The sequence below is a fragment of the Gracilinanus agilis genome, chromosome 2 (assembly GCF_016433145.1).
Source record: "Gracilinanus agilis isolate LMUSP501 chromosome 2, AgileGrace, whole genome shotgun sequence".
NCBI classification, from domain to species: Eukaryota; Metazoa; Chordata; class Mammalia; order Didelphimorphia; family Didelphidae; genus Gracilinanus; species Gracilinanus agilis.
The window spans coordinates 369369506-369393723 of record NC_058131.1 but is presented as its reverse complement, the minus strand read 5'-3'; the positions used below and the strand labels follow the sequence as shown (position 1 = coordinate 369393723).

General features: G+C 41.3%; 1 protein-coding gene across 1 annotated transcript in view; it reads right to left on the bottom strand.

Annotated features, from left to right (window-relative positions):
- The window catches only part of SLIT3 (slit guidance ligand 3), an 835110-nt gene that overhangs the window by 108059 nt on the left and 702833 nt on the right, over positions 1-24218 (bottom strand). The window contains exons 14-17 of the mRNA XM_044659841.1: positions 15406-15811; positions 15087-15270; positions 9931-10081; positions 7729-7803 (exon numbers count right to left, since the gene is read on the bottom strand). Of these exons, the coding sequence (XP_044515776.1) occupies positions 7729-7803; positions 9931-10081; positions 15087-15270; positions 15406-15811 (816 nt within the window). The remainder of the gene's footprint in view (positions 1-7728; positions 7804-9930; positions 10082-15086; positions 15271-15405; positions 15812-24218) is intronic.

The window sequence follows — 24218 nt, the reverse complement described above, 5'->3', positions numbered from 1 at the left end:
GGCTTGCGTGTGTGTGTGTGTGTGTGTGTGTGTGTGTGTGTGTGTGTGTGTGTGTTCCTGCTTAATCCCTTAGATCTGGAAGAGATAATTTAATTCACTTTCTGACACATAGTTAGTGTTTAATAAATGTTTACTGACTGACAACTCTTATTTTACAGATGAGGAAACTGAGTCTTGTAGTCTAGGATGGGGAAGTGACTTGCTCAGTGAAAGACAACATGAACCAGCACACTCAGTTTTCCCATGGTCCATGGAGAAATATTCAAAAGACAGATTAAGCTTTATTCTGTTTTATTTAGGATCACTGTCTTATTTCATTTGGGTTTAGTCTGTTTTCTCTTAAATCCTGGGAATCTGGGCATAGGATAACCCAAGAATGATGGTAATGCAACGAGAAGATTGCAAATTACCCTAGATTAGACACCAAATGGGAAATAAAGGTTCCCTCTATAGTAATAACTCACCCATATGCCAGAAGAGGGAGGTTTTTGCTCTGAGAGTTGGGCTTTTTGGTGGATTAACGTGCCCACAATGGGCAATGAAGATGAGTAAGACTGCCTATGAAATGAGCATTTCCCCATTTCCAGACATCTGTTTCTTTAAATGTACAAAATTAACATCACATTACTGTAAGGTTTTGCATTGGATTGCCCAAGGCTAGGAGGACAGACGATAGAAGAGTAGGTAAAAAAGAAAGAATAAAAAATATACAGTCTTCCTGCTATGACTTTTTTCTGCTATTACAGAGATTGGAAGAGCCATTGAAGAGCTTTGGGGCAAATTCTTGGAAAACCAGGCAAGAATTCTAACTTATTCCAATAAAAGTTGCAATAAAAACTCACAGAGTAGTTTAGTCCAATGAGGGTGTATCAAAGGAAATCCCAAATTCTCATATATGACCTCCTGTGGGGTCAGTGCCTCTATTTTTTTCTCTGTACAACTACCCACTAATAGATGTACTGTAGGACCTTTTGACATGGCTAGAGGTGAGAATGTCAAGGATGATGAGGCACTTATATAGTCAGTTTGGTCATAACTCGTGTTTGGAAAACACAAATTTGTTCCAACCTGATTAATATATTAGGGAACATTCTGGGCCCAACTCACATTCTGAGTTGGCTATTGGGTGATTTCTTTGATTTCTTCATAAGAAACACTGTGAATTGCAACACTTTTCAATAACTCACAAGACTAAAACCTTTCTGTTGTTCATTTTCATCAGTTCTCTGTTAAGGTAAAGTGTACTTATTGGAAATTTTGTTGTTGTTGTAGTAGCTGTGAGAACAGAAGGAGTGATCCACACCACTCCAGTCTCACCTCTAGCCCCCTCTGCCATAATAACTTGGGGCACAAGCCTAGTAGAAGTGGGAGACCAAGGACCAGGCCATTACTTATGTTTTAAAAAAATTTTAACATGTACAAAGCCATACTACCATTTCTTAAAATTAAGTTTCTATCTTTTTCTGAATGTATCACTAACAAGATAACACATTTTGACATATTTTGAGGGCCATTCCCCTAACCTCATTTCCACCATAAGTTCTGTGATTTTTATTGGGTAATTTTGTACAGTGAGATGCTTTTTGGGAATGCATATAGCAGAACTGCCTGCATTTCCAAACTTCTGCCTCACACCCAGGATTTAGTCAAAGCAAGGCAACTTGGAGAAATCACCGCTAAGGAAAGTACACACTGAATGAATTTCTGCTTTCTGTTTTCAGGCTCCACTTATATTCTTTCCATGAAATGTGGTTGTCATCGCCTCCATGAGCCAACGGGAGTCTATCTGGCTACCTCCATAGAGCTTCAGCCCGACGAAGCAAAGCTCTGTCTATTAGGAGGTCTATATTTTTCATGCTTGTTGGATAAACTATAAACTCTATTTGACATGAGGGAGATGGTTGTAATCTAGGCAAAAGCACTGGCCTCAGGCTCAGACTGGAATGGAGGTAAGAGACAGGAGGTTGGTGGAGAGTATCTCTTTTCCCAGAAACTGAGAAAACTGGCTAATGTAAAGGTTGCATTTTGGGTTTCCTATTTGGACAGATAAACATGTATGGTGCTATGGAAAGAACAATGGCTCTCTAGTCAGAGGAACTGGGTTCAAATCCTGACTCTGGCACTTATAATCTGTGTGAACTTGGATAAATCACTGGACTTTTCTAGATGTTGGTTTCTTGGTTTGAAAAATGAGGGGATTGCACTAGGTGGCTTCTGAGATGCCTTGAAATTCAAATCCATGAGCCTATATTAAAACCAGGAGATTTCACTGATAATCTCTTTCAGGACTGAAACTAACTTGCAAATCAGCATAGGTCAGTCATGGTGGCACATGCTTATGGTTCTTGCTAGTAGGAGAGGGGGCTGCGGCTGGTGGACTATTTGAGTTCAGGAGTGTTGAACTGAAATATGGCTAAAGTTGATCTGGATGAACTAGTCCAGAATGGAAACAGAGCAGATCAAAGCTTCCACGATGATTAGCAGTAAGGTCAGGGCTTTGAGTGGCCACCGTACTTCCAGCTTGGCTGAGATAGGGTTACTCAGTCTCCAAAAAAAATCAATATAAAACAAGAATTTTTAAAGAGGTGTGTGTGTGTGTGTGTGTGTGTGTGTGTGTGTGTGTGTGTGTGTGTGTGTGATGGACCTCTTTACTGGCCTATAGTCTTCTTCTCAGAATATTTTTAATGCATAAAATAAAATACAGAACTTTACAGAAGAAACCAATAACCTTGAAATCTATAATGCTAAAAAAGGTAAACAATTTGGAAGGAGACGAATCATTCAATGGGAAGCATTGTGCTTATCGATGACTTTCTTCATTTGTATTCAACATATATAAAAAAAATCTTTGAATATTTTGGTTGGGAGTTCACTAAAATTTCCTTCATCTGTATTCAATATATAACAATAATCCCTAAATATTCCAGTTGGGAGTTTATTGTATTCAAATTTTCTCTTAATCCATATTCAGGAAATTATAAAGATATATATTTTTTAAAAACAAGTTAATGGATCCCAGGTTAAGAACTTCTGTTGTAAAATAAGACACTTTCCTAACTTTCACTGTACACACCCAAAACCATACTACAGAGAAACTTTATTTCACTTTTTAGTTTAGAGTTATAGCAATAATCTTGCTGTGTTATAGTTTTCAAAATACTCTCCTTTACATGATCTCATTTTATTTTCACAAAGAAATCAGGGCAGGGATCGTTATCCTCATTCAACGCATAATGATGATGATAATTTCATACTTTAAGATTTGCCAAGTACTTCCCAACATCTCATTTGTTTAGCATGACAACTCTGTAAACTAGGTGCTATTATTATCATCTCCATTTTACAGACGAAGAAACTGAGGCTGAGAAACTGGGTGATTTGTCCAAGCCTTCATAGCTAGTAAGTGTCTGAGGCAGGATTTCAATTTATCCTTAATCCCAAGTCTAATGCTTTATCCACTGAACCAACTTGCTTCTTAGCCTACATGAGGCTCAGAGAGTTTAAGTGACTTCTTCATGAAGATATAGCTGGTTAGAGGAAGTCTAAGGTCAGTCAATCAGTCAACAAACATTTATTAAGAACTCACTATTTGTTTGGCACTCTGCTGTGTGCTGGAGAACAAAGAACGATGACAACATTATTCCTGCCCTCAAGAAGCTCCTATTCTAAGCAAGCTGGATAGTCTCTAGCCTTAGCATATTCCACTGTGCGCAAACCTGATGGATAAGATCCAGACTGGGAAAATACAGCATTAGGGGGTGATTGCTCAGATTACAAGGAAAGCAAAAACTATTTCACCACAGGATCCATACACAGCCAGTTCTCCTAGTAAACTGCAAATGTAGATTAATCTACAGAAGCGATTCATACACATATTTTGGAATACTCAAATATGATATAAACCAAGTGAGATATCTTAAAATCCTTTGGCTTAGTAACTTTTCCTAGTCAGGGTAGAGACCCCTGCCTTTTGCAGGCCTTTTTCTGGTTCCATCTTCTCTCCTTTCTCCTCATCTTCACCCTTTCTCCCACCACTGCCTTTTCTCCAAATGGTGTCTCCCCCATTAGAATGTGAGCTTCTGGAGGTAAGACTGTGACTGTCTTTTTCTGTATGTCTCAGCTTAGCACACTTCCTGGCACTTAATAAGCACTTAATAAATGGACAGTTAGGTACAGTGAATAGAGCACCAGGCTTGGAGTCAGGAAAACCTGAGATTAAATCCAGTTTCAGACACTTCATAGATATGATATCCTGAGTAAGTTGATTCACATTGTTTTAACTCCCATATCCGAATCTGCAAAATGAACTGGAGAAGGAAATGGCAAACCAGTCTAGTATCTTTGCCAAGAGAACCCCAAAATAGGGTTATGAAGAGTTAGAAATGACCAAACAGCAACAAATAAATGTTTTGCTGCCTGAGTGACTTACGGGGTATCCAACCCTTCCCAAACAGGAGCTACTGCAGAAAAAAAAGGGGATGGAATCTTATTTCCTCTAGTCTTTCTACATTCTCTAAACCTCTTGCAGGTGAAATTGTTTTGCCTAAATCTAGGGTCACCAATACCCTTCTCCCCTTTTTAGTAGACCAGCTAGGGCTCAACCCCATCCCGTAAGAGCCCACCTAGAACCCTTTATAAAGGAGGGAGTTTAGGGAGAGCTCAGCCAATTAGGATGGCAGCAAAGGGTTTGGAGAGGAGGCTCTGATGGCAAATCCACAGGAGGCCAACACTTCTTAGGGAACAGCGGGATGCGATCACCCCTGGCTGCCTGTTTCCAGACATCTGAAATGCACCTGTGTGTTTACATTCTCATCTCCTGCCAAGAATGGAGCACGGAAGACTTATTGCTTCATAGGAAACAAGAACAAGACGGCTTCCCGCTGGGGTTCTGAATAATCATACGGCCTTGTCAGAAACATTGCCATCCTTCACCCCATTCCCTTTTGGTTGGGCCTGGGAGCCTGGGAGTAGCTTTATTGCATCCTTTGTGGTCCCTACTAAATGAAAGAATGGTATTTTCACCTATAATAAAGCTCCCTTTCTCTTAAGTCAGGACCTGGTGCAATGAATATTTTTCTAGCGATGTGAAAAAGATAGGCAGCCTGGGATAGTGGATAAAGGGAGGATCTTGGAATCAGAAAGAACTAGGTTGGAGGTTTGCCTCGGACACACAGTGAGTGTTTGACAGCAGGCAACTCTCTTACCCTCTCAGGGCTGCACACAACTCTTGAAGATCAGAAATGACAGAGTCGCCTACCTGCATTTGTGGAGGGGGTTCCCATGCTGGGAGCTCCCCAAGCTAGTGAAATCATAGGTTGATAGCAATAAAAAAGTTGTTGGGTGGTACAATGGATAGAGTGCCAGACATGGAGGCTGAAGAACCTGAGTTCAAATTTGGCCTCAGATGGTTATTAGCTATATGACCCTGGGAAAGCCTCTTAACCTTATTTGCCTCAGTTTCCTCACCTATAAAATGAGCTGGAGAAGGAAATGATTAACTACTGCAGTTTCTTTGCCAAGAAAACCCCAAATGGGGTCAAGAAGAGTCAGACACAACTGAACAACAACAATCAATAAAAAGGATAATGAATTATCTTTATAAAAACATCTTAATTTAAGTGTTTGCTATCTAATACATATATTCCTTTGGCTGTCCTTCAGAGAACTAGGGAAAAAAGCAGTTTCACTTTTCAACCAGTAGCAAAGCCATCTTCAACAATCAATCTGGCTTTCTTCCAGTCCCAGCGAAAACCCTACTTTCTACCAGAAGCCTTATCTCATCCTTCTTAATGTTAGTGCCTTTCCTCTGCCAATTATTTCCAGTTTATCCCAGCTATATATTATTCTAAATCCTTGTATGAATGTTGTATCTTCTTTTGGACTGTGAGTTCCTTGAGGGCAAGGGCTGGTTATTTAACACTCAGCACAATGTCTGGCACATAGTAGACACTTAATAAATGTTTAGTGATTGACTGACTACTTCTAAGGTAGGGAGGGAAGCCAGAACATCTTTAAGACAGAAATCTGCAGTGGAATGAGTTAGAATATGAATTTTAAGTCCTAACATTTTTTTTTTTGCCTGGGCTTGAGATTTCACTTTTTATATAGGAATTCTGAAGGAGGAAACTTGCTCTGGAAAACTTATAATCTTAGAGAGTTGCTGGGGCCCTGAGAGGCTAAAAGACTCTTTGGGGTCACAGCCCATTGCTTCATTGCTTGCTGCCTCCCTCTCTCCCTTCCCTTTTCCCCCCTTCTTTCCTTCCTTCCTTCCTTCCTTCCTTCCTTCCTTCCTTCCTTCCTTCCTTCCTTCCTTATTCCTTCCTTCTTTTTTTTTTTAAATAAAACCCTTACTTTCTGTCTTAGTAACAACTCTAAGACAGAAGGGCAAGGGGAAGGCAAATAGGTTTAAATGATTTGCCCTGGGTCACACTCATGTAGGAAATCTCTGAGGCCAGATGTGAACCCAGGTCCTTCTGACTCCAGTCTTGGCACTCTGTCTATTGTATCACCTAGTTGCCCCTCATCCTTTACCTTTAAAGAGGACCACTGACATCACTAAATGATGTTTTGTCTTTTTTGTGAGTTGGATTTAAGTGAGGTGGAGTTGTGCAAAGGCCTCAGCCTCACTCTCTCTCCCAGATTCATTGAATATACTGGCAAGACAGAAGTCAAAATCTACTTACTGACAACAAAGTCAGAGGGGTGATTTGAATTTGAGTCTCTCTGACACAAGGCTAACTTTTTAGACCTTATTTCTCTAACTTTGTCTCTAACTGTGTGACTTTGGGCAAGAGACTTCCCTTTCTTAGGTCTTAGTTTCTTCATATATAAAATGAGAGGGTTGAATTAGATCACTTCTTTGGTCCTTTCTAGATCAAATATCCCCTGAATCTATGAGTATAGCCAGAGCTTCTAGATTTATAAGGAAATCTAAATGGATTTCACTTACAGAAGGGTCTCTGCAGCTACTTCAACAACTGTGAAAACTGATAGTGGGTGAGGGCTAAGGTGGGAAAAATTGCTAACAAATGACTCTTTGTAATTCTCCAAGGAGTGGAGAATTTCCATGGCCAGACACTTCAAAGAGTCTCAAAGTTGAAAGGGACTTCAGAGCCATCCCAACTTGAACAAAAATATTCTCTAACATTCTCAGTCAAGTGGCCATCCAGCCTTCGCTTGAAGGCCTTTAGTGGGGGAAAATTCATCATCTCTCAATGTGGCCTATTCACTTCTGGATGGCTCTACCTGTTAGGAAGTATTTCCTTAAAAAATCAACTCTCAATGTGCCTCTCTGCAGCTTCTATTTATCCCTTGTAGATGTTCCCTCTGGGTCCAGGCAGAGCAAGTCTAAGCCTCCTTTCCCACGTTGTCGTTGTTCAGTCATGTCTGCTTCTTCATGACCCCATTTGGGATTTTCTTGGCAGAGATACTGGTGTGGCTTACCATTTCCTTCTCCAGCTGATTTTATAGATGAGGAAACTAAGGAAAATGGGGTGAATGACTTGCCCAAAGTCATAGTTAGTAAGTGTTTAAGGTCAGTTTTGAACTCAAGAATATGAGTCTTCTTGACTTTAGGCCCTGGGCTCTACCCACTGTGCCACCTGGCTTACCCCATTTCCATGACCACTCCTCAAATATTTGACAGTTATCTAGGGTCCTAGACTTTGCCCACTGGCCTTGCATCCCAGGTGAAATGTGGTGGCCATGGCCCAAGGCCCTTTTACTCACATCTTCCTCAGGTTGGGCAGTTTCTTGAAGATCCCGGTGGCTTCCAGGACAGAGATTTCATTGTCATTTAGGCGTCTGGAAATGAAGCCAGAGAGAAAAAGGAAATTAGGTATTAGGACAACTTACTTCCATTTCTTCCCTCAGAAGGGTGGTGACCTTCACTGAGATGTCATAGCAGTCCACATGTCCATAGTCCCTGAAACCCGAGACTCCAACATCTGAAATACAAGGCTGAGTAGAGGCCTGTCTGTACCACACTATGCTTCTTATTTGAATATTTGGCATCTTAATTTAAAAAGTAATGGAGAGACTTGGGAGGAAAAGGAAAATCCCAAATCTATCCACCTCAGAAATCATTCCCATATTAGGGAAAATTGTCCTTTTGTGTTTACCACTTACTATATCCGTATATGTATAATTATTTCAGCACCTAAACTCATTATTCATTTTAATTCAATTGGGCAAAACATTTACTAAGTGTGCAGAAAATAGTGTGAAGTGTTGGAGGCATACAAAGTTTAGACAATGATAATAAAAATAGCATTTATGTGGGAATTTAATGTGTGCAAAATGCTTTATGTTTTCATTTGATTCTTACAATGATCCTGGGAGATAGGTGCTATTATTATCCTTCTTTTACAGTTGAGGAAACAGAGGCAGGCAGAAGTTAAGTGACTTGCCTAGGGTAATACAGCTAGTCTAAGGACTGGAGTTGAACTTAGGTCTTGCTGACTCTGGGCCCAGAGCTCTATCTACTGTGCCATCTAGCTCCTTCAAAACATATGTTGATTGCTATAAATATTGTTGTTGTTGACTCTTTGTAACCTCATTTGGGGTTTTCTTGGCAAAGATATTGGAGTGGTTTGCTGTTTCCTTCTCCAACTCACTAGACAGGTAAGGAAACAGAGGCAAATAGAGGTAAGTGACTTGTCCAGGGTCACACAGGTAATAAGTGTCAGGCTGGATTTGAACTCAGGAAGAGGAGTCTTCTTATCTCTTAGACCAGTGATTCCCAAAGTGGGTGCTGCAGCGATCCAGGAGAGCAGTGATGGCCACAGGTGCATTTATCTTTCCTATTAGTTGCTATTAACATTTAAAAAAATTAATTTCCAGGGGGCTAAGTAATGTTTTTTTTCTGGAAAGGGGGTGGTAGGCAAAAAAAGTTTGGGAACCACTGTCCTAGACTGTCACTCTATCCACTGTGCCATTATTAATGGGTTACCATTTTACAAATGAAGAAATTGAGAGCCAAATAAGTGAGGTAACTTGCCTATTGTCAAGTGGCTAATAAGAGGCTGCAGGCCAGAACTCCTACTTTTTCTGACTCCAAACTCATTGAACTTTTGACTACACCATATGTATATATATATATATATATACACATATATAAATCTCAGGCCACCCACTATATCTCTGACTTACCTCCCTCTACTTATGGACCCAAGGAGAACTATTTATGATGTGTGGTCAGAAAAAGACATGCCCCAATTTTCAATAATGCTTCGGATACCATAATTAATCGTTCATCTACTCATACCTCCATTAGCATAAATGAGTTAAGAAAATGCTCATATTATCCCCTTCTTACCTCTCTGGTCTTCTCACACTTCCCCTTCCCGCCCTTTCCCCACATACGCTACACAATTCAGTGGCGTTGGTCTCCTCGCTGTTCCTGGAACAAGACTCACCATCTCCCAACTCCAGGCATCGGTACTGGCTCTCTCCTACCCTCAGAATGCTCTCTCTCCTCATCTCGGCCCCCTGAATTCCTGCAAGTCTAGTTAAATGCTTCCCTTTTTTCAGAAAGCCTTTCCTGGTCCCCCTTAGCATTAGTACTTTCCCTCTGACATCGCCTTCCATCCGTCCGTCCGTGTAGATCTCCTGCGTACAGAGCTGTCTGCGTGTTCCTCCTCCGCGAGAAGGAGAGCTCCCTGAAGGCAGGGACAATGATGCTGCCTTTACTTGTATTCTCAAAGCTTAGCACAGTGCCTGGCACATAACAAATGCTTTATTTAGCAGCCCCAAGGAGGCCAGAAATGGCCCTGAGTTTTCTCTAGGTACTGTTGCCCAGCCTCAGCCCCGAGTCGGGTGTCTGTCAATAGCAACGGAATCCATTCAACCTAACAGAGCCCACAGCAGGCTCTACAGGATGGATACTGGTACCCGTCATCACAGAGGGCCTGCGGGTGTCAGAAGACTTACAGGTCAGTCACATATTCTGGAATGTGGCTGGGAATCCGGACGAGTTTCTGGTTAGAGCAGTCCACGATGGTGCCTTCGCAGCGACACTTCTCAGGACACACAAGGTCCATGAAACAATCCCCGCTGAACTTGTTCCGATAGTCCTCAGAACCTAGGGAGGGAGGCAGAACAGGGGCCACATCAGCTTCACATATACTCCAGATATAGGTGCCAGGAAAGGATGAGGAGAGAAGGAAAAAAGAGGGATGGCCTGTTGTACTATCCAGTCCACAGATGCTCTCTTTCCTAGAGTCTGATTCTTGAGAGTAGAGACTATCTTTTGCCTCTTTTTTGTATTCCCGGTGGTTAGCACAGTGCCTGGCACATAGGAGGTACTTAATAAATGTTTATAGATGGATTAATTGGGTCAACATGATACAGTAGAACAGGCCCTGCTTTACCACTTACTAGTTATGTGATCTTGGAGCAAGTTAATTCTTATTTCTAAGATTTCCTTATTTCTATAATCAGGGGATTGGATTAGATAATCTCTGATTCTCTTCTTGTCCCAACATTCTGAATAAACATTATTTATGTACTTTTCTGGTACTACCTTTCTCTTCTTTGCCTCTCCCTACTCCACAATAGGCCTTCCATCCCTTCACTCCTCTCAGTTTTCCTGGCTCTCATTATTTATAGATAAATGCTAAGGCATACTCTTCCTTTCATATTTTCATTGTCTCAGGGATCGAGATTTAAAAATATTAAGGAAATTGGCCATGCTTTGTAGCTTAATTGTAATTAAGTCTCTCTAATTCAGATGAACTAGGGTAGGGTAGGCCAGATGAGAATTATAAATGATTTTAAAGAAATTAATGGTTATTTCTTTGAGATATATAGGAACCAGAAATGAACTAATAATACACTGCCTCTGAGAGGTTTTTAGGGGGAACTACTATGATAAAGAGATGAGGATTCGTTGTCATTTTATATCTGAAATTTCAATTTTTTATTGCAAAAATGTGTTTTTTTTTGTATTCTGCATGAATACTTTTAAAGTATTCAAAGGGACTTAAAAACAGTTTGTTTTCATAGGTTGTTTAAATGTTTCTTGTGCAATCTTATTACACTATTAATTAACAACAAAGTCTTTCTTTATCAACAAAGGCAAACTTCAGGTCAATTCAATGAATGCTAAGTTAGAGAAGGCTGAAGCATCATTGGTCTCTCTTGGGTGATGATGGGGATGGTAAAGATACTTTTTCATCCATTAGCTTCTCTTTACTCACATGTCTACTGATTTCTAGGTGGCAGGCATTTGTCTAACACTGAGGAAATGCTGGGGACCATTCCATCCCATTCTGTGTGATGCAGGAAGCCCACACACAAAAAAGCACGAGTTTTCATATAGTCAGGGGCTTCTGTCTCAACGTATTAGGCAAATCGGCTGCCCACAGCTCTCTGGTTCCATCCCCCTGGACTATACTGACTTGGATGATTTTTCCCTAGATACTTCGGCTTGTGGAGTTCCAGATGGAACTTCATTTTGCAATTCCCTGCCAAGTAACTTGCTCTCTTTTGACGGGTCCATGAGTAGAAAGTGAAACAACATTCCATTTCATTTATGAAAGTGTTTATAATGGGATTTTTGAACCAAGATATCAGAGCTACTGATCAAAGCAAGGCAGAGAGAGACAGACAAGGTGAATAATTTGCTTTACAACAATTAGAGGAACTAAAAAAAGGGCACTGACTAGGAGGTAGCATTTGAGGAGAGTAGCCTATTAAGTGCATTTTCATCAATATCAAAGGGAGACCAGTTTGTGCCTAGCAATAACCTTCTCTATAGTATGGTTGGATTAAAATATATATATTTCTGTGACAAACACATTAACCTGTTTTAATAAAATGATCTTGTGATTGAATTTACTGGACTTATCTATTATTCTCAGCTTTCTTTTTCCCTTGCCCCCCTGCACTCCCTTGCTACTGTTGTAATTGTGATTGTTTGTAATAAGGAGTGGTTTGGGAGATGATTTTTATATGCGTGGGATAATTGTTCATAAAAGTATATGCAATCTTAGGCTTCCTAACACAGGCCTAGTCTGAAATGCAGCCCCTGTCACTTTGTATTTCATTACCAAACTACCCAGAACATCTTAGAGCCATTTGTTAGACCTAATGATTATTGCTACCAAAAAGTATTTTTAACTTTTCCAGAGCTTTAAAAGTCAGTGGCAATCTTAATGCAGATTTGTCACTGCCAGAAATATTTAGGAGGAGAGGGCTAACTCCAAGAAGGCAGGGCTTCTCCTCTTCAGGGGCATTTGGAATGAAGAATTCTTGGAGGCTTTTGAGCACAGCTATAAAATTCCACTTGAAATGGGCCTTAGGAGAGCTGATGTCATCTTGGCCCTGTGCCTCTTTCCCCCTACCCCCAACCCCTTCCCTCCCAGCAGGCAGCTCTGAACAACATTTGTGTGATCGGGTTGGGAGGGAGGAACCTAAAACCTTTAATAAGGGGAGGCAGGGGAGAATCCACATTTTTCCATCAGTAACACAATTGCATTATTAATTCCTGCTCAGGCAATGTTCTCCAGGAGGGGCACACACACAGGGAATAGAACATTTGCATGATTTCCTTGCCAGCAGCAGTTTAGAATTCCTCTCCCTGCATACAGGGCTAACATGTTAGACAGGGCACCATAGAGGCTGCTGCTTTAATGGTGTGTGCTTTCTCTTCATCCCTGGGCAACAGTTACAGAGAAGGGAGTCTATGTCCCGTTGGAGTTCTACATGGGCAGATGGACCCTAGAATAAATAACTCTGTTAACACTCGTGCCATAGGATGGTACAGATCATTCTGGAACTGCTCTAGGATTCTTTTCCCTTTCCCTTTTGCCCCTTCCACCCCCTTCAAGATGAAGAAGCTGAAAGAAAAGCAGAGAGAGAAGAAGGGGCACAGGACAAAAAGATAATGGGGAAGGATGAAAGTCTGCTGGGTTTTGTCAGCTTAAGAGAGTTATCTGGACAAGCACACAGTCAGAAGTGATGAATAGCAAATACAGAGCTTTGCCAGGCACTCAAACCCGTCCATTAGTCTGCAAAGGCAGAAGGAATCAGACGCCAGTAACCTGATAACATTTACTATTTTACTAGAAGCCTGGTGATCACTCGGGCAGGTGGCTGCCCTATTAAGTTATTCCCATCAGAGAAACTAATGCATACCCTAACCATCTGCCTGTAAGGCTGAGTTAAATGACTATGGCCTTCCAGCCACGCGCTTCTTTTTCAGTACCAAACTGGACAGAGCACTTTAAAGTCCACATGATTGAAGGGCCATGATTAAGGGCTGGTTGGGGGATTCTTCCCTCCACTGCAATCAATCCATCTCAGCACAGTGAGAATGGCAGCCGTGGAAGGGATCGTGGTTTGTTTTCTCCGTTCTAAGAAGAAAAAGAAGTTTTGCTGCTCGTGGGTTTATTTGAAGCTATTACTCACAAAGGTATTGATGTGGTTTTTGCTGGAGGGGGAAATCCATTTGAATTGTCTACATTCCCTACAAAATTTCCATTCTATAATGATAGACATAGTACCAAGAGAGAGGACCAGAATACTGAGTATTAAAACAATCTACCTATTTAATGTTCTACTACTCTTACATTATTTCCCAACAGGACTGACTTCTGCACTAAGGATAAACTGAGGTCTGTAAGTCACTCAGAATCACATGATGATGTATACATTGGAACTCAAGCTGGAAGCCTGGGAACTGAACAATGGATTGGATCTTTTATGGAAGGAGTGCCAATATGAAGTTCAGGGTACCATCTATGGCTTGACTGGATGGTCACAGAGTCTTCCAATTCCTATGTTTTGTCATTTTGATTTGAATTTTATTTCTGTTAATTAGCATCTTTGAGTATACCAGGGTTTGCATTTCAGGTCTACTAATTATTAGCTATATGATCTTGGAAAGGTCCTTCACCTTTCTGGGCCAGAGTTTCTGCCTACATAAATGAAGGGACCACAGAGATGATTTCTAAGGCCTCTCTCAGCTCAAAAATCCATGGTGTTTTTTTTTTTTTGTTTTTTTTTTTATAAAATTAAGCCTATTCCCCTTGGCAGTAGTTATCACAGTTTATAATGCATCAGTCTAGAGGGAAGTAGGATTGGGTGATTGATGAGAATGGGGATTAAGAGATGATAAATAAAGAGCCTTTCTCTGTATTGACAAAGCAGACACTCCTCTATAGGGTCCACACTAGGGTGCCTAGTCTTGATAAAAGAAAGTAGCTCTATCAGGGGCAACCTAGAACTTTGACCTTTCTCTTACTCGGGACCTAAGAGCTGTGGGTAAATGTTGAGCAGCATAAGGGCTGGGACTGGGAACTAGCCGAGGATGGAAGGGCCATTCAGATTACTTTCCTCACCTTGAGCTTATGGAGCCTGCTTGTCAAAGTGGACCCAGCCCACTACTAAATTTCTAGACTCACTATAAAGTTTTCCCATTACTTTGTACCCTAAAGATTAAGGGAGGCCCAAAATAGTATGCTGTTCCTAACACCAAATCTTTGGAAAAGCAATTCTGGGATAAAAACTCTGGGCTGGGATTTTTTCCATGAGGCAATGGAACATGTGCCCATGCTGGGGGAAGGAGACCTTTGGCATTTGTACTCCACCCTACCCCCAGAGTAAAGGAAGGTATAGTCGCTTGAGTCAGGATACTCCAAATTGGCCCAAGATCCCAAGCAAGTGAAAGTATTCCTTTCCCCTAAAAGGGTGGGGGCGGGGGAGGAAGGACAAATACCGCAGGTCTTCTTCCTTCATCCTAGGATCCTGGGTGTGTGCCTTGGTGGACTGGTTTAGAGACCTAGATTCACATCCTGCCTTTGGCACGGACTTGCTGTGTGATCTTGGAGGCACCCATCTACTCCCTCTGGTCCCCACTTTTCCTACCTGCAAAAAGAATTCCCATGCATCCCCCCTCCCCCCACTTCATAGGAATACAAAGGAAATAACGCAATTCACAGGTATACCACTTGGAAGTGAAAACTCCCTAAACAAGTGCTCTCATGACTGTGGACAAAACTTGGCTCATGCATTTCCTCCTTTATCCTTCGTTTCCCCTCCAGTGCTGCGGCGCCCTGGAGGATGGTTGTGTGGCTGGGTAGGACAGGCAGAGAGGCCCACATCGTCCTGGCTGTGGCAAGGCGTGAGGCGGGCGGAGACGACATTCCCAGTGTTGCTCCGGAGCAGAGAAGAGAAGAGTAGAGTCCCCAGTGGCGGTGGTGGAGAAGGAGAAGGAGGAGGAGGAGGAGGAGGCGGCTGCGGCAGCGGAGGAGGAGGCGCTGGGCCATGCTGCAGAAAAGCACGGAGCTTTCCGCGGTGCTTGACAGAACCATGTTCTGTTTCTATCGTTCCACCACATGGTTAGATCAAGCACAAAGGAAAGCCCCGTGGCCAGTCAGAGTCAAGGTTAGGCAGCAGCATCACAGAGAGGACAGGAGCGCTCAGCTCAGAGGAAGCAGCGTGGAGAGGAAGCGCGAGCCAGGCCGGCCGCTGGCTGCACGAGGCTCGGTCACTTGGCCTTGGCAGAGGCCTGCAGCTGCTGGGGGGGCCTGTTAGTGCATCAGAGGAGGCTTCTGCTGAAGGGCTTCCAAGGACAACAGACCGGCTTCCCCCCTGTCCACCTGGCACAGGGGGAGACACAATGGCGGATGCACAGAGGTGGCAGCGGGGATGGGGGCTTGTTAGACACACAAACTCCGCAGGTTTGGAGTTGACCTCAGTCCCTCCCAGTGGAAACATTTCAGGCCACAAGGAGATATTTACAAGACCCAGCCAACTGCCTGGGGACCAGGAGCGGACATCTGGGTCCATCACATCCCCAAGGCTGAGTCTTTAACACCCCCGCACCGCACCCGGTAGGGAAACTATTTATGAATGAGCTGAAAAGGAATCCAGAGCAGCAGGAACCTGTCCTGAGTGGTTTCCAAATTTCATAGATAGCGTGAGGCCCCTCCCCCACCTCCTTTCAGTTAAGTGATATCAGCAAATGCCTCCCTGTCAACTCCTCTTCTCACACAAAACAATAGACATTTCCCAATTGAAGCACTTTAACAGTAAAAATCTGGTAGACATAAACAAACAAACAAACCCCACATCTTTGGTTCCCTCCTTTTCCTAACTGTGACATTATTCCCAGGCTTCCTTGCCGCTTAGGAATACAGAGTAGGGTGAAGCCAGGCAATTCATATTGAATAGTACTTGAAAAGTGAAATGTGCTCTCTCAATAAGTGGTCCCATTACTTTGACAAAGATTAGCTAATGCATTTTATCATTTCACCCTTCAATTCCTCCCCAGGGCTAAGCCAGACAATCTATTGTCTCATCACTTCTAAGTTCAGAGGTCTCCCTGACACAATCACGAGTACCCCGACGTTGCTTTACAATATTTTCCCATCTTCCTTCAGATTAATTGGAGGCATAGGATTGGGAGAAAAGTGGTGCTGCAAAATAGCACTGGGACACAAACCAGAGTCTCTGCATTGAGAGCAAGATGCTTAGCATAAAGACGTTGGATTTGTTGAGATTCAAGAAACTATTTTTTTTAGCAGAGGTCAACCCCTGCCTTTCTTTTAAGGGAGATCTCCCTAGAAGCACGGAATTGTCCAGGGGGTTTTAGTTTCCAACAAAAAATTGGTGAAAGAAAGAGGAAAGAAAGGCGTCTGATACAGTCCAGAACCATTTAAGAACAGAGGGATTCATAGGATTTAGAGCTAGGAGGGACCTTCAAGATTATCTTGTCTAACTCACACACTTTACAGAGGGAAGCTAAAGCTCAAGAAGAGAGAGGGACCTAAGGCTAAAAAGTAACAGGAATTTGAAGCCAGATTATTGGATTCTAAAACCAGGGTACTAGACTTTATTGTTGCTGTTTTAAAAAATAGGTTAAATCAAATTATCTTTTAAAAATTTCTTTCCTAGACTTTTCCACTTATTCTTTATTTTGATGCTTAAATCAGCATCAAAAATATAAATATATGTTATATTTATATTTTGGTTCCAATGACTTGAAAATCACTATTAAAACTACTGCTTAGAGGTGATGAAGCTACCAGTAAGGGTTTACTCATTTTCTGCAAATATATTTCCTACTGTTCAGGGCCTATCTCCATGGGGTTCTTCTTCTTAGGAAATATTTTCCACTTGACTCTGTCATTAGATCTGAAATTTTTTAAATTGAAATTGATCTTCACTGTGGAGATGAGTTCTAAGACTACTTAAGACTTCCTGAAAAGGCTCTGGCTTAGGGTCTGGGTGATCTGTTATTTGTTTCTCAGTAATTCAGCTAGGCTTCAACAGAAGACTGGGGTCATCATTGGGGAAAGCCCACAATTCCCTGAAGTGCTCACATAGGAGAAAGATCAGGTCTCTAGGATGTCCAAACTTATTCCAGTGGAGTTCTAGGGTTAAACCTTTTTCATGCTTGGCTTTGCCTTGGTCTAAGGGTCAAAGATCTAGTGCTGAATGTAATTTCAGATCCAATTTCTTCCAACCCCTTCATTTTACAGATAAGGAAATTGAGGGAGGTTGAGTGATTTGTCCAAGGTCCCACAGATGGCAAGCATCAGAGACAGCTCTGAAATTCCATATCAATGTGGAAATTCTTTGGTCCCATGACTCTTAAGTTCAGCATCTGAAGGAGAGAGAAGAATAGCAACACCAGAACCAGGGAAAAATCATTCCCTTCATATAATCAAAACTTGTCACCTCATATTATTTCTGTTTCTCCTCCATGAAGGAAAACAGACAAACAACAAGAGTAGTGAATTAGAGTGGTGTGTGTACTCATCAGGGAGTTAGAAGGTCTAGATTTTAATCCTAGCTTTGAATTCTGCTGTGTAGCCTTAAGCAAGTCACATCCCCTCCATAGGCCTCAGTTCCTTCCTCTGAAAAATGAAGGAGGCAGGACTAGATGATCTCTACAATCTTTCTCCTTTATGCTCTAATATTTTTTGATTCTATTGGAATTATTTTACCATTTCATTTATCCAATAATCAAACAGCCTCCAAAGTGTTTTCCAAACTTAATATTATTTCATATACATGCCTATACCACAGAGGGAAAACAGTGAAAAGCAGACAGCTTTTAAATTCAATATATATTATTCTGGGAATGGCTTTTAGCTTTTCTCCCAGCCAGACCACGCTTTTCAGAAGGACTTAATCCGATGCCCAGATTACACAAGCCGCCAGTGTTCCAGTGTTCACCTCTAACCTGAAACTGGCCCCAGGCGCTGCATGCTGCTGATATTGAGAAGCAGAGATGAGACAGCTAGGAAACCAGATGTGGCCCAGCCAAAGAATAGCTTTCCAAGTTTCAGAAGCAGAACTCTAATTGGGTTTTAATTAAATCACCTATCTTTTCAATGGGGAAGCTTTTAGGACAAAGTAAAACGAAGAGTTATTATCTGCCAAATTTAATATCTGTCACTTGCCCTTCTTTTTCTTCTGGTGTCTCTTAGAAATCAGATCATTTCAGACACAGAGACTCATATACCAAAAGAAGAGTGGAGCCCTGTGTCTTCCCCTACTCCCTGATTTAGGAATGCTTTGGTTTTATTGGCAGAGAAATCACCCAAGGACTCTTTATTTTATTCTTTTGTTGTCAAGGTGTTGTCCCTCTTTCCTCTATTTCCCTCTTCCTTTCTTCTCGTCTGCTATAGTATCTGCAATGTCCAAACTTCATTTTAGACTAGGTTTTTTTCAACAGGGGATAGAAAGTCTCATACATTAAGGGCTCAATAAACATTACTCAATCAATTGAGGTGGCCATTTAGGTTTTTAGACAGCCATGTCTTCTCATTATGTATAGGTCTCAAACTCCCCAGAGTCTCTCTGACTCAGGTCATTCAGTGCCCCAAACTCTTAGCTTGATTTTGGGTTGTTTCTTTTGGGAGGAATATTCTGCTGTCCAGTCACTAACAACTCTACCTTTTATTAATCGGGAGTTAGGTATGGATTGTCTCTCCTCCATTTCTCCTCTTCTTGGTCAAACCAACTAATAAAATGATGGTTCATTTATCACCTCTACCAGAAAGGAGAAGTGGACAGAAAAGGTAAATATCAAATCCAATTGGCTGGAGTCAGTCTGGTCTAGTTCCTGTTTAGTTACCGAAGTGTAAAGCTTAGTCTGAGGAGGGAACTGAAAGGGAGACAAGATTTTTTTTTTTCTCAGACTTGAATTTTCCTTGCTTTCCCACCCTGGCTAAGATAACTGAGAATTGGTGGCACCTGACTTTTCTTACATAAGAAAGAATCCCAGAATTTGAGAGTTAGAAGGGACTACTTCACTGGCCTTCTAGCACAACATCTACCTAAAAGCAATTCTCATCATGATTTACTGGACAAATAATCACCTAACTAATGCTTGTAAGCTTTCCTTGAAGAGGAAACCACTATCTGTTGAGATGGCCTATTCTCCTTTTGGGCAGTTCAAATAGGAAGTTTTTCTTTATGTCTAATCTAAATTTGTCTTTTTGCAATGCCTACCCATTGCTCCTGGTTCTGTCTTCTGTGGTCAAATAGAACAAGTATAATCTCTTTACCACATGACAATCTTCTAAATAGTTGAATAATATCCTTCCTGAGTCTTCTCTTCACTAAACTTAAATGTCACAAGTCCTTTCAAATGATCCTCATTTTATATAGACTCAAGACTCTTTACTATCCATTAACCTCTTCTCTGAATGCCTTCCAGCTTCTCACTGTCCATAAATAGTGCTTCTCAGCACTTAATATAACATTCTAGATACTCTCTGACCAAGGCAGGGTAGAGAGGGATTATCATCATTTCTATATGCTTATAAATTAAGACTCTCCTGATGATACCCAAGACTGCACTAACCTTTTTCACAACTATATCACATTATGGATTCACATTAATTCATATTCATTTCTTAAGAACCTAATTTCATTTCTGAAGAACTTAATGACATTTTTAGACAAATTATTGTTTTACCACATTTTCTATCTTGTATTTTTGAGGTTGATTTTTTGAATCTAAGATTAAGACTTTGTATTTGTCCCCAGAGAATTTCTCTTAATAGATGTCTCCCAATGCTCTAGCCTGTCAAGATTTTTTGGGAACCTGACTTTGTCATCCAGTGTGCTAACTCTCCCTGCCAGCTTTATACCAAGTACAAGTTGTTAAGGAAGTAGTCTATGCCTTTATCCAGGTCACTGATAAACTGTTAAAAAGCACTGATCTCTAAAGTCTTCCATTGGAGACATTTTGCCAAGTTGATATTAAACCATTAATGATTACTTTTTGGAGTCTGCCATTTAACTTGTTCTAAATACATTTCATGAGAGCTTTGCTAAAATCCAGATGAACTATACTGACAGTATTTATTTGTATTTACTAGGTTAGTTGTAACCCTGGCAAAAAAGGAAACAGGGTCAGTGTGGCAGGACCCATTCTTTTTTTTTTTTTTTTGAAACCTTTAACATCTGTCTTAGAGTCAATACTATGTATTGGCTCTAAGGCAGAAGAGTATTAAGGGCTAGGCAATGGGGGTTAAATGACTTGCACAAGGTCACACAGCTAGGAAGTGTCTGAGATAAAATTTGAACCCAGGATCTTTAAGTCTTGCTCTCAATCCACTGATCCATCTAGTTAGCCTCTGCAGGGCCCATTTTTTATGAAACCTTGATGTTTTAAGGGGAAAACACACTGTTGTCACCACTTCATTTTCTAAATGTTCACCAACTATCTTTTTAACATATTATTCTAAAATTTCCCTAGGATTTAAATGAAGCTTTTTGGTTTATAGTCTGTGGATTCTTGACTTTTGTCTTCAGAAAGAAAAGGCCATCAGGGAACACTGCTTCCATGACTTTCCTGGAATATGACCCTGAGGACAATTCTCCTGCCTCTTTTTTGCAGATGTGACAGGGCAGCCAGCACATTCTCCTCACCCAGCAGCATCTGTCACAGGTCAGGCCACAGAGACAGTGGTCAGGTCAGATACCTCTGCATGCTCAAAGGCCAGTTTGAAGAGAGCTGAGGAGAAACACTGACAGACCATTTCTAGTGTAGTAACTATGCAGATTAAGATTGGTAGTGGGAGAATGAGGCTGTAATTATAACAGCTGACATTTATCTCTAGTATTTCAAGGTTTGCAAAGCACTTTATTCACATGTCATCAGACTCTCATAACAGCCATTCAGATGAGGAAAATGGAGCTGAGAAAAATTTAGTGACTTGCTCCTGGTCCTACAACTAGTAAGAGTCAGAGCCTGGAATAAAAATCCCATATTTTCTGACATTCTTTCAACCATGCCATTCAACTATGAGACAAATACTGAGTGATAGGATTTAACTAGTTGCCAGAATGAGGATTTCTATCTCAGATTCAGATCTGAAGGCAGGGAGAAGTAGAAGTGTCTTCAGAAGACTAAGTTCTTTAATCATTAATAGAGGCAGTCTGGGATAGTAAAAGAGCACTCTGAGTCAGAGGGTCTAGGTTCAAATCCTTGATGCTTCTTGGTACCTTTGTGATTTTGGATATACCTCTTTTCCTCTCTTGACTTCATGTCATTCATTCATAAAATAAGGGTGAGGAGATTGGATTAAATAATCTCTAATGTCCCTTCCAGCTCTAAATCTATAATCCTGTCTTTTCATTTTCCTTATTAATATCATCAACTCTCACTGTTTCCTATTCATTTCTGTTCCAGCTATGCTACAATGGAGGTCATTTCCTCCATTTAAAAAAATTATGATTTTGTGGGTTGGAAACTCTTTGTGAGGAATTTCTTGTACCAATGTAAATTAGTAGCTTCTCCACAATTTATCATCTTAGAAAGATTCCCTTCTCTCTTCTCTGCATCATAAGCCTTATTTATTATATTTTCTTCATCTCTGCATATGTCTTTTTCTATTCTCCTATAATACTTACTATTCTATTTGTAATTTTCCTAGAACATCTTTCTAAACACCTCTAAACTGTGATTTAACCCTTGACTAATTTTTGCCCCACTTTTCAAGCTGTTCTTTCCTTATGAACTGTTTATACTGTTACATTCTTATATGGCAATATCTATAAGAGCTGACATTTTCATAGCACTTTAAAGTTTATAAAGCATTTTGCATATAAGATCTCATTTAATCCAAACAACAGCCCTTGTGAGGTAGGTACCACCGATATAAGTATCGCCATTTTAGAGATGGAAAAACTGAGGCTTAGAGAGGTTAAGGGCTTTTTCACAGCTAGAAAGAGTTTAGAGGTAGGATTCAAAACTAGTTTTTTTTCCTGGCTCCAAGAATAGTGTGTGGTGTGTGATGTGATGTGTGACACGATGTGTTTGTGTGTGTTTTTCATTATAATATACTTCCTTTTGGGGTGATAAGAACAAAGGAGAAAACTTACTTTTTAAAAAGGATTAAGATTCCTCTCTAAATACATGAGGGTATTTCCTTTAGGGGATTCCAAACATGAGGATCTGGCCTGATAGTAAAAGAATATATTCTTGCTAGTTCCTGTTAGTCCTATATTCCAGGGTAGAGGCATTCCTGGGAACTAACTAAATTGGTCTGTCCCTTAAACATCACTCTAATTGCAGTGGGGCTGCTACTTAATTAACTCCACGTCCCCACTAACTTATGTCTATACTCTTCATCCTGGGCCAAGCTAATGTCGGTCCCATCAGTGATAGAGAGATTGCAGCTGGCAGATGGCATCCTGTCCTTCTCCTCATCTTCTCTCCACATATTCCCATCTTAACCTCTGGGTTGGAGTGTCCAGGAGCAATTTAGATTAGAACACTTAATTAGATCAGCCAGGCTTGACAGGAGGGAGGTGTGAGGAGGTGGAAGGATGCTGGTGTCAGCCATCACCTCTTTAGGCCCCCAGGAAAGGATGGCCTTGTCTGGGGTAGCAGCAAGGGGCTTAGAGGAGAAGGTTTTGTCTGATAGGCTTAAGAATAAGCTTAGGAATGAACTCGGGGGGTATTGGTTGGCAGAGAGAGGCCTGTGAGATTTGGTTACTGAATGAGAGAGGGCATAATTAATGTGGCCAGAATTTCTGTTGCAAAGTCTCATGCTTTAGGAGCCTGAGAGCCATAGTGTAAGAAGCAAACTGGAGCCAAATTCTCATTCTACATCAAAGTCCTGAGGGAACACACTCTAGGTCTTCCCTGTATGTTAGGTTAAGAAAATCTTCATGTTTCCACTTGGGACACTTGAGTTCAGCACAAATAACATAAACATTGCCCTTGAAGCAAAATAAAGTTGCTCACTGTTATAAGTTTCTAGTTACAGGGAAGTCCTTTCCTCTAGTGGCTAGTTCATGCACAATATCAATCTAATCTCAAGAGGAAACTCTTAGGAAGGAGGAGGGCAACTAGGAGGAGAGTAGGGGGATGTGAAGGGGGGTGGTAGGAGAGCTTCTCTTGCTGTCACACAGATTACTAGAGTTGTCCACATCCAATATTAGCACCTCATGCTATCAATCTCTCACCACTAGGAGCACAATCTATCATGGTGATTTTTCCAGTGGAAAAAAGACATAAATGATAGTAATTTTTATCCACATACTTGTCTAGTGCTTCAGTCAATAAGAGCTACTTTTCTTCTGCCCATGATGGGCTGAGAGACTTCCCTGTGCACTGTTGTCCCTTCAGGGGGTGCTCCAAGACCAGCTGAGCTGGTTCCAGAGTAGTACAGGACAAATAAAAAACTAGACATCTACACCAAAGGCTTCCAAAGCAAGCCTCCTTCTCTTCCTCCTCTTCCTGTACACCTGATAAATAACCTAACACCTGTCCAGGCTTGCATGGAGGGCAGGGAATCCAGTAGAGTGGGAAATGAACAATTATCCTGCAGGATCTCACCCAGGAGTGACTTCTTTGGTACCTTGAAAAGTATATTATTTAGGGAAGGTGAGGCTCCACAGAGGTTACGTAGTATAACTTGTAGCCTGGCTTGGGACAAACAATTTCATTTTAATTTATGTTCTTTGGGGAGCACATTTCCCCTTTTAAAATTAAGCTATTAAAGACACTAAATCATATGCATGCAAATGGTACCCTCTCACTGGTTTCCAACCAGACTCTGAGATAACCACAGATTATGTTTTCTCTTTACTTCCCCATCTATTCCCCCACCCCCTTTACTTTAAGCCTCAACCCAGCCCAGCTTTTAAAGAGAGAGAGAGAGAGAGAGAGAGAGAGAGAGAGAGAGAGAGAGAGAGAGAGAAGAGAAGAGAAGAGAAGAGAAGAGAAGAGAAGAGAAGAGAAG